The 12,932-nt window shown below is 46.5% G+C and overlaps 1 protein-coding gene and 1 long non-coding RNA gene across 7 annotated transcripts in view; one reads left to right on the plus strand and one right to left on the minus strand.

Moving 5' to 3' along the window:
• The window catches only part of Prox1 (prospero homeobox 1), a 53,295-nt gene extending 40,438 nt beyond the window's left edge, over positions 1 to 12,857 (minus strand). Inside the window, exons 1-2 of one of the 5 annotated variants that reach the window (XM_031338621.1) lie at positions 12,259 to 12,857; positions 2,603 to 4,394 (exon numbers count right to left, since the gene is read on the minus strand). In XM_031338621.1, coding sequence (XP_031194481.1) covers positions 2,603 to 4,327 — 1,725 coding nt within the window. In that variant the 5' untranslated portion in view covers positions 4,328 to 4,394; positions 12,259 to 12,857. Of the gene's footprint in view, positions 1 to 2,602; positions 4,395 to 11,149; positions 11,503 to 12,016; positions 12,204 to 12,258 lie in introns of those variants that run through there. The other 4 variants (XM_031338595.1, XM_031338603.1, XM_031338632.1 and 1 more) reach the window with 4 other exon arrangements.
• The window catches only part of LOC116068716, a 131,399-nt gene continuing 130,758 nt past the window's right edge, over positions 12,292 to 12,932 (plus strand). The window contains exon 1 of one of the 2 annotated variants that reach the window (XR_004109666.1): positions 12,292 to 12,451. This is a non-coding gene — a long non-coding RNA (uncharacterized LOC116068716). The remainder of the gene's footprint in view (positions 12,452 to 12,932) is intronic. The other variant, XR_004109665.1, reaches the window with a different exon arrangement.

Genomic DNA, 12,932 nt, shown 5'->3' on the forward strand with positions numbered 1-12,932 from the left:
TGTAAAGCAGTCTGTGTCTGAGCAGAGTGAGTCGTGGGTACCGCCACCCTGACTGAGGAAGCAGGTGCCAAAGGGAAGCTGCTTTCCTGTTGTGGCTTGCCTGTCTTTTCCCCAAAATTTGATCTTTTAAGGACCTGAGCAGCCACAAGTACAATGAGTAGAGGAGAGCAGAAAAGCCAGAGGTTAGAGCCCAAAAAGGTGGGGGAAAAATGGCTAATTGTAAACAAGACACCGGAGGTGGTGGAGCCTGAAAGAAGGAAGCAGCCCCAGAGGTGAGGTAACCTGTCCTTCAGGTGAGCAGTGGTGTCTCCTGCCATGACAGCTCAAAGGAGACGGAATAGCCATCCCTGAAGACGCTCCCACATTTTGTTTATAGCTATGGGTGTTTGGGGAGGGAAGGGGGCTCCTTTCCCTTCAAATCCTCAAAATTCCTCAGGGGATTTAGATAGAGAGGGTGCAGAGTGAATTTATGGGACACTTAAGGCAAACCAAAAGACTTTTCTTTCCCTAGAAAACCAAACCAACAAAAAAGGGGTGTGATTATAATTGTCTGATCATGATAAGAAGCCCAAAACTTAGAAAGCTGGCATTATTATCGAGACTTTTCTGTCTACATTCAGGATTTTGAAACCTAGCTTAACTGGTCACCAAAATGAGCATGTGTTATTGTGTGTGTGTGTGTGTGTGTGTGTGTGTGTGTGTGTGTGTGTGAGGGAGAGAGAGAGAGAGAGAGAGAGAGAGAGAGAGAGAGAGAGAGAGACAGAGACAGAGACAGGGAGACAGAGACAAAGAGAAACAGAGAAATGGGAGACAGAAAGACAGAGAAACAAAGAGAGAGACAGACAGAGAGACAGGAGACAGAGAGACTGCAGTTCTCTGAGGTGCAGGGAGTCTAACCTTAGACATTAGCCTAACATGATGGCCCTTGTGAGGAGGTTGACAGCTAGCCACTCAAGCTAGCCCATCTTCTCCCTGTCTTTCTCTCCTGCCGAGCAGGTCTGGTCCAGTCTTGTTGCCGGCTGGTGACACAGAACACAACTGTGGGGCTTAGCTTTTGGTGCACTTAACATTGGGGCCTTGAACCAGGAAACAAGCTCAGACTCAGATCTGACACCTCAGTGATGCTGGGCTGAGCGTCCCTGGAAATCCTCATGCTCCTGGCTTCAGCTCATGTTACCAGACTACCCTGAAGGGGTGAGATGTGATATTTCAATCATCCTGGGGACTTGGAACATCCATGCAGCCTCTGGAGTGGGCTTAGCTACTAAAATGTCAATTTCTAGTCATCAAGACGATTGCTCAAAATTCTCAATTTAGTAACAGCCAACTTAATTGCTAAATTTTATATCCATCTGGTAATTTATTATACAAGAGGCATGTCTCCACCTGCCCCCAAATGCCACTATTCTCCCTTACCCCAAAGACAAACAACCACAAGATTTTAAAAAAATTATATATTGAAAGGCTTGATTTGTAGAAGAAAAAAGTTATGGATCAAAAATCACACGAATACAGAACAGATCTGCTAAAAAGTGTAAGTGGCGCCTCTACCTAAGTCAGGTTCAGGACAGAGAAGAGTCATGAAAGGGACTGTTTTCGTACAGCTGAGTTTTGGATTTAACTGTGTTCTCTCATTTTCAAAAATAATTTGCTTTGTGTATGTTAGGACAAAAGATTTCTGTGTTTGGCTGAGCAGGGGTCACTCATGCGTACAGGCAGCTGCCCCAGACCCATGAACAAGCCTTGGTGAGAGAGAGAGAGAGAGACAGAGAGAGAGAGAGAGAGAGAGAGAGAGAGAGAGAGACAGAGAGACAGAGAGAGAGAAGAGAGAAACCATTGGAATAAATAAGTACCTGCCCATTTCCTTTAAAAACAGTCTCAGTTGAGATTAAAGAGAGAACACAAGCCCTCCCCACACCCATGGCTATCTGTCCCACACCACAGCACCTTCATGTGAGATGTAGTCAGGCCTCTGAAGCCCACAGTAGCCTCAAAGGCAGCTGACAGTGAGAAATTCTTAATGGAGTCACAGGCCTGAAAACTGGCTTTTCTCCTTACTTCTATCACAAAACTTACCATCTTTATAAAATTCAGTATTTACTAGGTGTCCTTCCACTTCCACCCCTCCACCTGACCTCTGCTCTCAAGAAAGGAGACAGAAAAGTTGCACAGGAAGAAAGGTGGGGGAAAATGCACTGTTGGGAAATCACCTTAGAAACAGTTACTAGAGGCAATTAAGTACTTGTCGAAGTTATAGAGATGTTGGGGTTGGTCTTTAAGTTTTTCTGTAATCAGAAACACCCAGCCCATGGCTGTCACAAGCCTGTCATGGTGAGTAATAGGAAAGACAGCAGCGTTCTTAAGGAGGCTGTGCACTGTGGTCCATGCCTGTCAGCTGAGTATCTTGGGAGACCTAGGCTAGCCTGGGTTATGTAGTGAAGCTTCTCCAAGTCCCCACACCCATACAACACTAAGCCTCCCGGAACGCATAGAAAACATACTGACGTATATCATCCCATACAGTGTGGGAACCTAAGCTCTGCGCAGACCTCCTCTGCGCATTTGTTTATGCTTGTTCCTGTGGGGAAAGATCAAAGGATATTGCGCTTCCCGAATAAGGTGAGATGTCGGACATATCTTGAAGATCTCCACACTCGGACTTTATGAGTGACAAAGAGAGTCCTTCTGCGGTGCTGGGTGGGTGTGCTGGTGAACAGGGGTGGTGGCTCAGATGGTGGGATGCCATCTTGGTCCTCAGACTCGTGGTGTCCCGGGTCAAGTCTAAGGACTCGGGAGAGGCTCTGTCTTTGCCCGAGAAGGAGCCGGAGGGAGCACCTAGTGGACTCTGAAATGGGTAAGCCATCAAGGGCAGGGGAAAGGGATGGCGGAAGCTAGGGGTGGTGAAGCCTGCCGTGGCAGAGAGGGGCGACTGGTGCAGGGGCTGGTGGTGGCCACCAGTGGCCGGACCAGAGGCAGATTGTTCAGATGAGTTCTTGCGGACCACCAGGGGAAGTGCTTCCGTCTGGTCTGTGGAGCTAGGCATCTGCACATTGCCAAAGGTGTCCAGGGGGTTTGGAATGATGACATCACCAAAGCATTGCAGGCGCTGGTTGGCCGTGTGGAAATTGTGGTTTTCCCCATTGACTGCGAATCTGGCCTGGGGGATCTGGAGAGGTGGGAAGACCTGAGGAACCTGGCGAGAGGGCTTGGCAGAGAAGACTTTGACCACGGTGTCCACGACCTGTGACATGGCCGTGTTCAGCTCCTGTTTTAAGGTCTCTGCCAGATGCTTGCCTTCTGGCTGCAAGGAGTTTGGCCCGTGGTCTCTTTCTTTGTTGCCGCCCTCTCGCTTAGGCTTGTTCTCGGCCATCTCCTGCTCCCTGATAAGGGCTCGGGCCCTGTCGATGAACTGCCCTGGGTCCAGCTCGCACATCTCATTGTCTGAGCGCCCCACTGAGTCCTGAGCCCGTGCATCCAGGATCTCCGAGCGCATGCTGTCTTCAGACAGGTCGCCATCTTCATCATTTTCAGAGTCTGTGCTGTCATAGACCTGGTAGAACTTCTCCTGCAGCTGGCGCAGCTGCTTCTGCATGTCTTCCAGCTGCTGTTTCAGCTGTCGGCGCTCCTCTCGCTTCTGTTCTTTTCGGGCTGAAACCAGCTGCTGGAAGCTCTGTTGCTGCTGCTGGGGCAGCTTCTGCTTGCGTTTGTTTTCTCTGTAACTTTCTCGGGGGCTCACAGACTGCGGGGCCATCTCTCTTTCGTTTTCATTGCCCCTTAATGCCACACTGGGGGAATGGCTCATACCCCGAATGATATTCTCAACCCGGGCGCGCTTTGCTCTCAGGTGCTCATCACATAAGCGATCCACATCAAACTGGCTCATAGTAGGCCTGCCAAAAGGGGAAAGACACTCTGGGGGGCTGTCTCTTGAAGAGTTGCTACATATATCCTCCTGATGTACTTCGGAGCCTGTGCTAGAGAGTCCGCTGGCTTGGAAACTGGGCTCGGTGCCACCGTTTTTGTTCATGTTATTTTTCAACAGCTGGGAAATTATAGTTGCTCCTGGAAAAGGCATCATGGCATCTTCATACGAGTTCGCCCTCTTCAGCAGCTTGCGGAGTACGTTCGACTTTTCCCCATCTGCGTGTTGCACCACAGAATATTCAACATCCTGCTCTGAACCTTGGGGATTCATGGCACTGAAAAATGTTGCCCTTGCCTTAGCAAAAAATGCAGATGCTGTCCCTACCGTCCTTTTCACTCCAATGTCAACCCTTCTCCTCTTGGTTTGCCGGCTTAAGAGGGCTGTGCTGTCATGGTCAGGCATCACTGGACAGTTATTGTGCCATCTTCAAAAGCTCGTCAGCTGGGCACAGCTCAAGAATCCCGGGACCCTGGCCAACAGAACAAAAGGGCTGATGAATCATTTTCTTTAAATTTCTCCAAATTTCCTGACCTCAATCCTGAATCAAATGCAAAATGCATAGGCTCTGGGATTTATGGCACATCACAATTATTGCAATTTATCATGAACTCCGCTTGAAATGAAACATTTTTAAATATTTCTGCTCCACTGGTTTAAGATGGATTAAGATTAAAAGAAAAAAAAAAGCAAAAAACTGCTTAAGCACCAGTAATATGATTCTCTTTCACAAATGCCTAAAATGATACTGTTTATCTTCAGAAGAAATGGCAGATTATAAGAACATACCCTCTGATGAGCAATTGATTAAATTTGGGGGCGTTGAGACTCTTATTATAAAAGAAGAGGGGAGTGGGTTACTCTTAAGAAACAGGGTTAAATTTTGAGGCTGTGTGAAATTTGGATGACAATCTGATCTGGAAACCACTGTGGCTTTTCTGTTACTAAAGGAAGGAAAGGCTGAGATAGCCTTAGCTATGCATTCCAGAATTTAAAAGCAACTTTGACACACGTAACCTGGGAAGAATGTAGCGACCAACATCTTCAGCATCAGTGGTATGTTAAGTACTGAATGAAGGCACAGGCACTCACTGTTCAGTACTGCTTATTTAGTACAGTTATGGATTCCGATCAGTGAATTCACAGGTGGAGATGGTCTCTGTCATTGAGTGTACAGCTTACGTGGAGATGGTTAGAAAGGGCCACGTTATTCTTTTGGTTATCCTTCAATTGTTAGAAGGTAGATTGACGGTTGCCATGTTTTTGGGAGCCAGTATGTGCAACAGTGCATTATTGGACCAGGCAAGAACACACACATATCCAATACTGGTTTTTGTTTTGGTAAATCTGTCAAAACAGTACTTCAAATGGCTAAGAAACTCTTCAACACACATCATTCCTGGTTCTTATTGCATATGCCAAGTAAAAGGTGTGTGTGTGTGCATTAAATAGAAGAAGCAACTGGAGGAAGATATAAAAGAAACAAAATATCAATCAAATATATGAAAAAAAGGGAGGTAGTTTCTTTGTGTGCAAACTAGCATTGTTGGTGGGGGGGGGACAAGATATAAAAAGGAAACACCCTTGCCTACATTTTATCAAAGGCCCTTGATACATTGTGTCACTTAGTAACTAGCAAAGCTAACCCCAAATTTTATATGCATGCAAGAGACAGCACATCTTTTTTGTTTACAATTAACGTTTTATGAAGAAAATGAAAATACTGCCTTCATGCCGGGTTTATCTGATATTGAACTTCGCGTTTGCTTAACAGAGCACAGCTTCACAATAACAGGGTCCATTGCCAAAGGCAGCGTGTGGAGTGCCTGGACTCTCTCCATCTCTTTCGGTTCACCTGTAAAAACATCTACGCGCTCCCTAGGAGTGCATCTGTGGATAGTTCTAAAGAATGACTACCCATGCAAATAGGCATAATTTCAGCATGAAATAACCTGTAAAAATCAAGAAAAGATTCCATGCTTACATGGAAACAATATGTTGGTATTTTTTGTTTTTGTTTTTGTTTTTTGTTTTGTTTTTGTTTTTTACATGATAAGTATTTCACCATGCTGTATTTACTCTTGGTGTTTTTTCTTGATGACAAAATGTTTTTTAAAAGAGCCAGTTTCGGGATATCTTGAAGGCAAGATGTTATTTCTTTCTAGAGGTCTTTGTATGTCTGAGGACGAAACAGTTCAAGACAAAATATCCTGAACTTTGGGTTGGAGTGAGGGATCTCAATGCCTTTAGGTTCAACATCAAGTTCAGAACAACCGAGACTCCTCTTCCACTAATAATACAACTGGTTTGGATGTGACAAACTACAGCAACACATATGTTTCTGGCAGCACACCGAGTCTGATAGGTAATTCAGGCGCAGCTGCTGGGTCAGGGTAAGAACAGGAGCGAGGGGACAATTTCCCAGGAAGATTCTTTACTGCATACAGCAGCTTTCCAAACCAGGACTTCTTGCCATCATTTCAACATTTTTACGTCATTTATATGCCTGTGTAAATCTATCCCCCCCCTTCAGTAGCCCCTGTAAAGCACAAAGACCTCCAGTGAGGACTGGAAGAAACTCCTTGCTGTGTCTTTCCCCCCTGTTTACCTTCCCACGCAGATGGTTCCTCTCCCCTGCCCATCTTGGACTCTGGAGAGCACCTCTGGAGCAGAGGATCCCAGAGGACATGCCAGTGTGTTGATGAGCACAAGGTCATCCTAGGCATCCTCCCTCTCCCAGCTGCCATTCACCTGGCATTCAACTGCACTTCCTCTCGTGTTGCCTAGGTATCAACAGCTGCATCCCTGCCTTAAACCTGAGCCAAGAGGAGGCCTGATTCTTCCTAAGGTAGGATAATCCCACTATCTTCACTGGAGAATAAATATTAATTAAACATAAACACTGGATCCACGGAAAACTAATATGCTATAACTTCCTCCAAATTCACCCAACTAAACTGATTTTTAAAAAATACTAATCAGACATCATTTAAAAATTAAATGATGATTTATTTCTATTTTGGGCAAGAAGAATACCAATACTTTAGGTCTTCCTGTAAAATATCCAGCTGAGATAGATATAAACAGCAAATATAGAGAACAAAATAAGTAGGGGAAATTATTTTATCCAGTAAGACAGGGCATTACTTTGATAGATATGTATTAATTTATTTCTCCAAATAGCTTTATGATTTAAACTTAGAAATAAAAGGAGAGTGACCAGGCACATCGGGGCTGTAATATAGGGACATTATAGGCAAAATTAAATAATAATAGCTGGCTGACCTAGTATTGTATCATATTTCATTAAACAGAATGTATAAAAATGTTCTTTTTCCACATCAAAATGCACTATCAAGTGGCCATGGTAAAAGGAAGACAGGGAGAACATTTTCCAGGGGCTCCCATAATTTCCACCCCATAGTTTCCAGGATGCTACATAAGGAGTTAGTCACCCACAGTGCCAACCCACTAAGCTACCCAACAAGGCAACATCTCTTAGCATGTGGACTGAGCTGTGGTTTGTCAACTCCAATTACTATGGATTCTTATAATGTTTTTCACTTTAACATCGATCTGGGGTTTAAGCAGGCAATAGAAAGCTGCTGGGCCAGTCTTGCTGAGAAACATTATAAAGAAGATGGAAAAATAGTGATAATAGACTCAGGACCCAAAGGATCACTGCCCAAATACATGTGTTTTATAAAGCCCTCCTGAATTCAGGTGGAAATAACGATAAAATGTTAAATTATTAAACATGTGTTGAGCCGATTGGTACGCAGCCTACACACACGCTCTGAAACCCTTGTACAATAGACAGCATAAAGCAGCAGATGCCACTGCTGGGGAGGGGTAGCAGGAAACCAACTCTAGACAGGAGCAAGTCAGACCGAACTGCTCCGAAAGAGTCCTCCCTGAAACCACATTCTGCTTCACAAAGAGCATCCATGCAGAGGGTACTTTTGACTTCATGTTGTAAAACAAAAACAAAAACAAAAACAAAAAATCCAAACAAAACAGTTTCCAGTAAAGAATTTTTCAAAGAAACAGAGCAATATGAAGTGAAGTGGTGCAGGGCTCGACTTTAATAAAAGACTTATTTTGAGGAGGGGGTGTGTAACTTTTACTACATCTATCTGGAGCCCAGATTCTAGACAAAGAAGTGTTTCATTATGTAATTATCCAGATAGTTCACAGAAATCTTTTATGAGGCATGGGCAGCAGCGTAAGGCTGTCATGGCTTCCTGCTAGAGTTCCTCAGCTATCTGTCCAGGTAGATAAAATTATTTGAAGAAATGACTTGGATTTTATGTCTTTTACAAAGTTACCTTAAAGGGGGTTCCTAATGATTTAAGCTAGTCATGTAGTTCCAAGTAGAATAACATCAACAATATTTTAAGTCATTCTGAAAAATCAGCCTGAATTCAACAGGGGAAAATCAGAAGCTTTGAGTTGCACATGTGCACACGCACACACACATGCACACACACATGCACACACACACACACAGAGTCACTAGCTGTCCCCTCCCTGCATTTCTGCTAAATAGCAACTTTTGACTTAGAGATATTTCTGCATGCTACAAGGTGAAGAATGCCTTTGACATTTTTTAAGAACCTACTTAACACAGGCTAATACTTTAACAAGTTGTGATCTTATAGACAGAAAAAATATTAAACTTCCTTTTACAGGAAGAGGTTTTTAACCCATTTCATGTGTTAGTCCTCACCTTATCTAAAATTCCATTCATTTTTAACTAGAAAAATGAACACAGAACACTTTTTGAGATCTGCCCAGCATATTGATTTCCACTTATTTAAAAGTTGCAATTCATCAAATCGGGCAAATAAAAGAGTGTGAAAAATAATCTTAAAAAAAAAAAACACTCACTTTTTTTCCAGAAAAAACAAAAATGGTCAGAATTATCTTTTGAAGGTTAGAATGAACTAGGCAATTATACTAAAGACATTTCTTGTATGTTGACCCTTCCAATTTATACAAATACTGCATTAAAAACCTATGGCAACACACCACCATGCATACTGTTTTCATTCTATCACACTGACAATACTTGATAATTTCTTTAAAAATTCTAAGTAGTAACACTTATCTTGATAGCACTGATAGTATGTAGCTGAACCCACACTTGAAATGATACAGGCAGTCTGCGGGAGAGATGTTAGGGGCTGAGTAAATCAGAAGGGCCTGATAACTTACAAAGTGAGTCAGTCAGGCTTGGAGGTTGCAACAACCTGCTTGCAAAGGAACTACGCTAGCCATGAACACATGGAGAACAAAGATACATATTGCATATGCAAGATTTTTGCCCCACAAAGTGATGTCTAAAATAAGTAGAATTCTGCAGAACAGGCACATAAAATATCAATAAGTGTGAAGCATGGCCTATTAAAAATAAGGTAAATGAACACAGCCATAGGTAACATTTTAATTATTAAAATCTACAAAAGCATACAAAGAAAGTGCCATAAATGGGGGTGACGAATGTTTAAGTTAAAAGACTAAGTATATGTATCTTTCATTTTCATGGAAACAAAGGCAAATAACACCCAAATAATAAAACTAACCAACAAGAATGTTTCTCATCTGGCTTATTCCCATACATCTCAAAGAAGTGTTTAAGGACGGGGCCTCAGAAGGTTAAGTTTTAAGAACCTAGGCAGACTTACAGAGAACTCCCAACATCTCTCTCACACAAAGCAGACTTTCTTCTTTCTCACCCCAAGCAGCCTGTTTCATTCTGAAAACACTCAGAAGTTCTTGCAAGAAACTCTTCATAGAACTGGCTGCCCAGATCTTCCATCAAATGGCAAAAGCCCAGCTCCCTCTCACAGACTTAGATTCTCCCTCTCCATCAAAGTCCTATCTAGGACACCTGGCACATGTCTGATACAATGGCAGGCACGGTTCACTTTAGGAGAGTATTTAACACAGGGCTTGAAAGAGTTTAGGCACACACGTATTCTTTTGGGGCAGGGAGAGAAAAAAACACACTACAAAGACAAGCTTTAATAGCAGTCACAGTTGTGAACTGGCTTTGGTATTTTAGGCAGTTACAAACTACCCATTGCTGTCCAACACACACACACACACACACACACACACACACACACACACACACACATGAAATCCACCCCCCTCCCCTTTCTAAGCAGTGACTTGCCAGAGAGGCATAAACTGAAGGGAAGCAAAGAGCAAGTCAACTCCTTCCACCTGCTGCCCTGAAGTGGGGGTTGGGGGGTTGCTCTTGGCAGGCTGGCCGACAGAAGCCTGAGATACGACCTCAGCAGTCACCTGCCAACATCCTTAAGACAAATACACAAATACAAACTGCCGCCTCCCCCCCCCCCAAAAAAAAATCCCTCTCACGGCAGGGGTTCAGACACAACAGCCAACAGCCCGATTCCCATTAGCCTGACAATCCCCTTAAGGAGAACCACCATAAATTCACCAACCTCTTCATCCCTGAAGCCTGTGGTCTGGAGCTGTACAGAAACACAGACCCCAGGAAACTTGCACCTGTCTTTCTTGACACAACACACCTGTCCAGCCCTGCCCATGTGCATTCTGGTAACAGACTTTGCCTGACTGGCTTAGGGGAGGAAATGATTTTTTTTTTTTTTTTTTTAAAACAGAGGGGCACGGGGGAAGGGGTGGTAAAAAGCAGGGAGAGATCGGAAGGCAAGAACAAGAGGGAGACTCTGAGAGGGGAGGCCATCCTGGGCTCGCTCTGTTTTCATTAGCTTAAGGAAGACAACACAGATCTTCTAGGAAAAACAGAAGCAAGCAGGTGCGGTTCCAGCCTTCCCCTAGGCGGAGAAGGGCTCTGGGCTGCCAAGAACAGCCGTTTAGCGCTCCAACCAGCAACCTTGGGCTACTTCAGACTGTCTCCCAGCCCCTCCTTCTGCTTCTGCTCTGAGCCGCCGGGAGGACTCAACTTCCCAAGAAGCTGGGCAGGGGCGGGAGAGCCTGAGTGTGGCTCGCTGCTCGCCCCGGGCCCCCATCGCCCTCTGCACAGGCGCTCAGTTTAGCAGGACTAACCGTCTGGCACAGCAAAGGCAACGACAACTTGCTCAGCTGGACTTTGGGTGAGGTCTACCGCCCCCCCATCCCCCGTCTCTTCTCCTTGTCTGTTCAGGCAAGATAGCAGCTCTCCCCCTTCCTCCCGCCCTCCTCGCCGCCGTTCTTCTCAGCAACAATCACTCTCACCTCTCCACTCTGCCGGGCTCTTCTCCTCCCTCCCCAGTCCTAGGAACTGGGGCAACAGAGCAGCAGCACTCAGCGAGGCCAGGGCGCAGCTGCCCACCACCCAGGCGTGCCAGTAATGGCTGGGAGCTTCTCCTCGCCTATGGGCGGCCCAAGCACACCCCGACCCGAGGCCGGCTCTCCGCGGTGCGGCGTCCAGGTCGCCCCACCAGCGACCCCTGAGGCTCTCGGGCAAACTCCCCCTACTCAGTGCTTCCCAGAGCCGGGCGAGCAGACTGGGTGGAGGGGTACCGCGCTCGCTCCTCCGGACCGTCCCCCCAACTCGTCTCACTCGTCTCTTCTCGGTGGCAGAGCTGGGTGCAAGCTCCCAGCTCTGAACACACAGAGGAAAGTCACCCGGCGCCCCCTCCTCCCCGCCCTCTTCCCCCACGGCCGGCCCTCTGCCCGGGTTAAAAAGGAGAAGTGAAAGGTATGCAAACAACAAGCAAATAGGGAAAGCCGGGAAGAATGGCAGCTAGAATAAACAAGACAAAGGGAGAAGGACTCGGGGACAGGCCCTGGAGTTTCAACTCCCGGAGAAGAGAAAGAAGAAGCTGGGAAGATAGGAAAAAAAAAAAATCTAGAAGAACAACCACCAAAAGGGACTGGTCCCCCTCGCGGCCCCCTTCCCTGAAAAGAGTGCAAGAAAAATAATAAATAAAAATAATATAAAATAAAAGAAAGCCAGAGCTCCAGCGCATCCGAGACACAGTACACAAAAGGTGACAAGATCAGCGACAAGTCCAGCAACGCCAGCCTACCCCCATCGCCACCATCACCCCAGTCACCGGCAGGCGCGAGAAAGAAATAAAAGCCAAGCAGGTCACTTACTCTTCGTTAACTGGGAGGAGCGGAGCTCGGAGTTCCACTGAGCCTCCTGCTTAGAAAACTGTTTTTAGAGGCTATTTGATTACGATTCATGTAAATAACACCATTTTCCCCCTTGGAAAAAGAATGTTTACACGGGTGCGAGTAACGGGAGGCTCTTCTCTCTCGCTTTCCCATTCAAGAACGAGCCAGTGCGAGCGATTCTGGAAAAGGGGAGGGGACAGCAACCGGGTGAAGATACTTACGCGGTGCGGGCAGCAGCGGGGCGCAGCCTCTCTCTCTCTCTCTCTCTCTCTCTCTCTCTCTCTCTCTCTCTCTCTCTCTCTCTCTCTCTCTCTCTTCTCTCTCTCTCCCTCTCTTCCTCTCCCTTGCGGGCAGAGAAGAAGCCCACGCGCGCACGCGGTGATGTCTTCCTGGTGATAACTGGCCCAGGGGTCGGTGAGTCTGTGTGGGAGCGAGGGATCTGGGCGAGTGTTGAGAGGCGAGGGGAGAAAGGAGGGAGGGGAGGGGAGAGGCGCGCAGGGCAGAGCCGGGAGCCCGCGGAGAGAAGGGGAGAGAGAGAGAGAGCGGAGAAGGCGCCGAGGGCTGGAGCGCGGAGCGGTGGCCCGAGGCGCAGCGGGCGCGGCGGAGAGGCTTGTGTGCGCCGCGCGGGCGTCCCCGGCTGCAGTGGCCGTCGCTTTCCCAGCGCTCTCTCAGCTGAGGGCTCCGCTCCACAACAAGATTTACTTTAAGACACAGCTGAAGGAAACAGGAAGACTGCACGTCACAGTCCCACTGACGTACCCGGCCCCAGCACCCAATCGCGAGGCGCCTTCGGATTCAAGGGGGGATAGAGAGGCAAGAGAACTTGGGAGGAAAAAAAATATACATATATATAAAAGGGGTGGGGGTGAGGGGCTGGGGAGAGAGGAGGAGAGGG

This window comes from Mastomys coucha, unplaced genomic scaffold (assembly GCF_008632895.1).
Source record: "Mastomys coucha isolate ucsf_1 unplaced genomic scaffold, UCSF_Mcou_1 pScaffold1, whole genome shotgun sequence".
Classification (NCBI taxonomy): Eukaryota; Metazoa; Chordata; class Mammalia; order Rodentia; family Muridae; genus Mastomys; species Mastomys coucha.